This window comes from Lolium rigidum, chromosome 6, assembly GCF_022539505.1.
Source record: "Lolium rigidum isolate FL_2022 chromosome 6, APGP_CSIRO_Lrig_0.1, whole genome shotgun sequence".
NCBI classification, from domain to species: Eukaryota; Viridiplantae; Streptophyta; class Magnoliopsida; order Poales; family Poaceae; genus Lolium; species Lolium rigidum.
Window position 1 is genome coordinate 33,047,461 of NC_061513.1, and position 2,331 is coordinate 33,049,791.

The 2,331-nt window shown below is 56.5% G+C and overlaps 1 protein-coding gene across 1 annotated transcript; it reads left to right on the plus strand.

Annotated features, from left to right (window-relative positions):
- Positions 1-619: 619 nt before the first annotated feature.
- LOC124662409 (chitinase CLP-like) lies at positions 620-1,977 on the plus strand. Its single transcript, XM_047200249.1, has 2 exons — positions 620-1,500; positions 1,593-1,977. Exons 1-2 carry the CDS (start codon positions 620-622, stop codon positions 1,975-1,977), a joined length of 1,266 nt encoding a protein of 421 aa, XP_047056205.1.
- The last annotated feature ends 354 nt before the right edge of the window (positions 1,978-2,331 follow it).

Consider the following 2,331-nt stretch of genomic DNA (forward strand, 5'->3'; position numbering starts at 1 on the left):
CCTGACACGGCAAACGGATTTCTTAGAGTCCGTCAAAGACAGCCCTCAGCGACAATGATTTTCGTGCCAGTGGCACTCCATTATTTTCTTGGTATTGAAATCAATAAGTGCATGATCGTATCATTCTATCTCGGAGAAATATGCCAATGTCTTGCTTAGCCGTGTGAATATGTGGATATGCAAAACTGTTGGTACTCCTTCCATAGTGTCCGACATGCAAAACTGGTGAAGCCTTGGGCAGTGAAGACCCTACCGCATTTTGCCATAATATCACGATATCAGCACGTAGTATCACAATACGAAGAGCGAGCCAAGGTTTAGAAATCTTGACTTTCTGCATTGTCAACTCTTCGGTATCAGTAAACAACTGCCACTTCGACTCTACAAAATGGATGATCTGCGAGTGCCAATCCACGCCGCGCAAATCCAAAAGTAGTATAAATACATTGGTCACCTGAGCCATTTCTGTAACCATCCAAAGTTCCAAACCATCTTAATTCCCAAATCCCAAGCAATTAGAGATGTCTGCCCAAGCCAAGCCTAGCACAACCCTCGTACGAACTATGTGTTCCACCGTGTCATCCTCTCGTCACTCGTCTTGGTGCTGTCATGCTCATGCATGGTGGCGACCAGTGACCGGCAACCACCAATGATCTCAAAGATTGCAAAGGACCCCGTCACCTCCCTCTACACCATCTCCATCAAGGCCGATAAGTCGCCGCTCGTCGTCGACCTCGCCGGCTCGCTCGTTTGGTCGACGTGTCCGCCGTCAGCGGCGGCGCACAGCACCGTTCAGTGCGACTCCGCCACCTGCGCCACGGCCAAACAGCAGCGCCCGCCTCGCTGCCGGTACGTGGACGGCGGCCGGTTCTGGGAAAACCGCCAGCCGGGGTCGACGGAGTGCGCGTGCACCGTCCACCCGCTCAACCGGGTCACTGGCGAGTGCTCCACCGGCGACCTCACGAGCCTCGCCATGTCGACCAACACCACCAACGGGACCATGGAGCTGCGTCCGGAGGAGTCGTTTGCGGTCCTCGGCGCGTGCGCACCGAGCCGCCTACTGACGTCGCTCCCCGTGGGCGCCACCGGCGTCGCAGGGCTCTCCCGCGGGCCGCTTTCGCTACCGTCGCAGCTCACCGCGCAGCGCGGTTTCGGCAAAAAGTTCGCGCTGTGCCTCCCCGACTTTGCGACCTTCGGCGACACGCCGGTGTACCTGTCGGTGCCGGACCCTCGGATCTACGCCGACTACACGACAGCCATTCCATACACCCCGCTCGTCACCAACCCGGCGAACACCGGCGGGCACTACATCCCTGTGAAGGGCATCTCCGTGTCGTGGCGCGCGGCAAGCGCCGTGACAGCCCTGCCCCGCGGCGCGCTCGACATCGACGTCCGCACCGGCCGCGGCGGCGTCGTGCTCAGCACCACCACGCCGTACACGATCATGCGGCCCGACGTGTTCCGCGCCTTCGCCATGGCCTTCGACGACGCCATAATGAGGTACGTACATATGTATGCTTTCACCGTAAACCATGCCACGGCATCGATCACAACAGAGTCACCTGCGAAACTAAGTTCGATCGGCCGTGCAGAGGGAAGATTCCGATGACCCCCATGCGGAGGGTACAGGCAACGAAGCCGTTCGAGCTGTGCTACAACGGCGCGTTCCCGATGCTGAAGCGGAGCGGCTACGACATGCCGTACATCAAGCTTGAGCTGGGCAACGGCGCCACGCGGAACTGGACTCTGTTCAACAGCAACTACATGGTGCAGGTGGAAGGGGCAATGTGCGTCGGGATACTGCCGATGGGGCCACGCGGCATGCCGGTGGCCGGCGAGCCGGCGGTGGTGATCGGCGGGAAGCAGCTGGAGGACAACCTGCTGGTGTTCGACCTGGAAAAGCAGCGGCTCGGGTTCAGCATGCTGCTCCACTTCCAGTTGTCCAGTTGCAGAAGCAGCAATTTCTTCATAAACTGAACATCGGTGCACTTGACGGCCGCCGGCTCCATGGCATTAATAAGGGTTAATTGGATCTATGCCACTCCAATTTTCACCACTTGGAGAAATGCCATTACAAAAACTGAACTTGGATATATGCCACTCCAACTCTCCAATACCTCTACACGTGCCATTTGCTCCAATACATGGATGTATGCAGTCTATATACGGACGTGTACGTGTTTATGACTAACAGTTTTTTTTACTTCTCCTGGTCAAATCCCACCCAACCCATGGGCGGGCACAGGGTATCAATAATGGGTATTCAAGAGAAAAAATACACTGAATCCATCGCTACCTCTTGCTAGCTCTGATAGTCTCACCTAGCTCGGA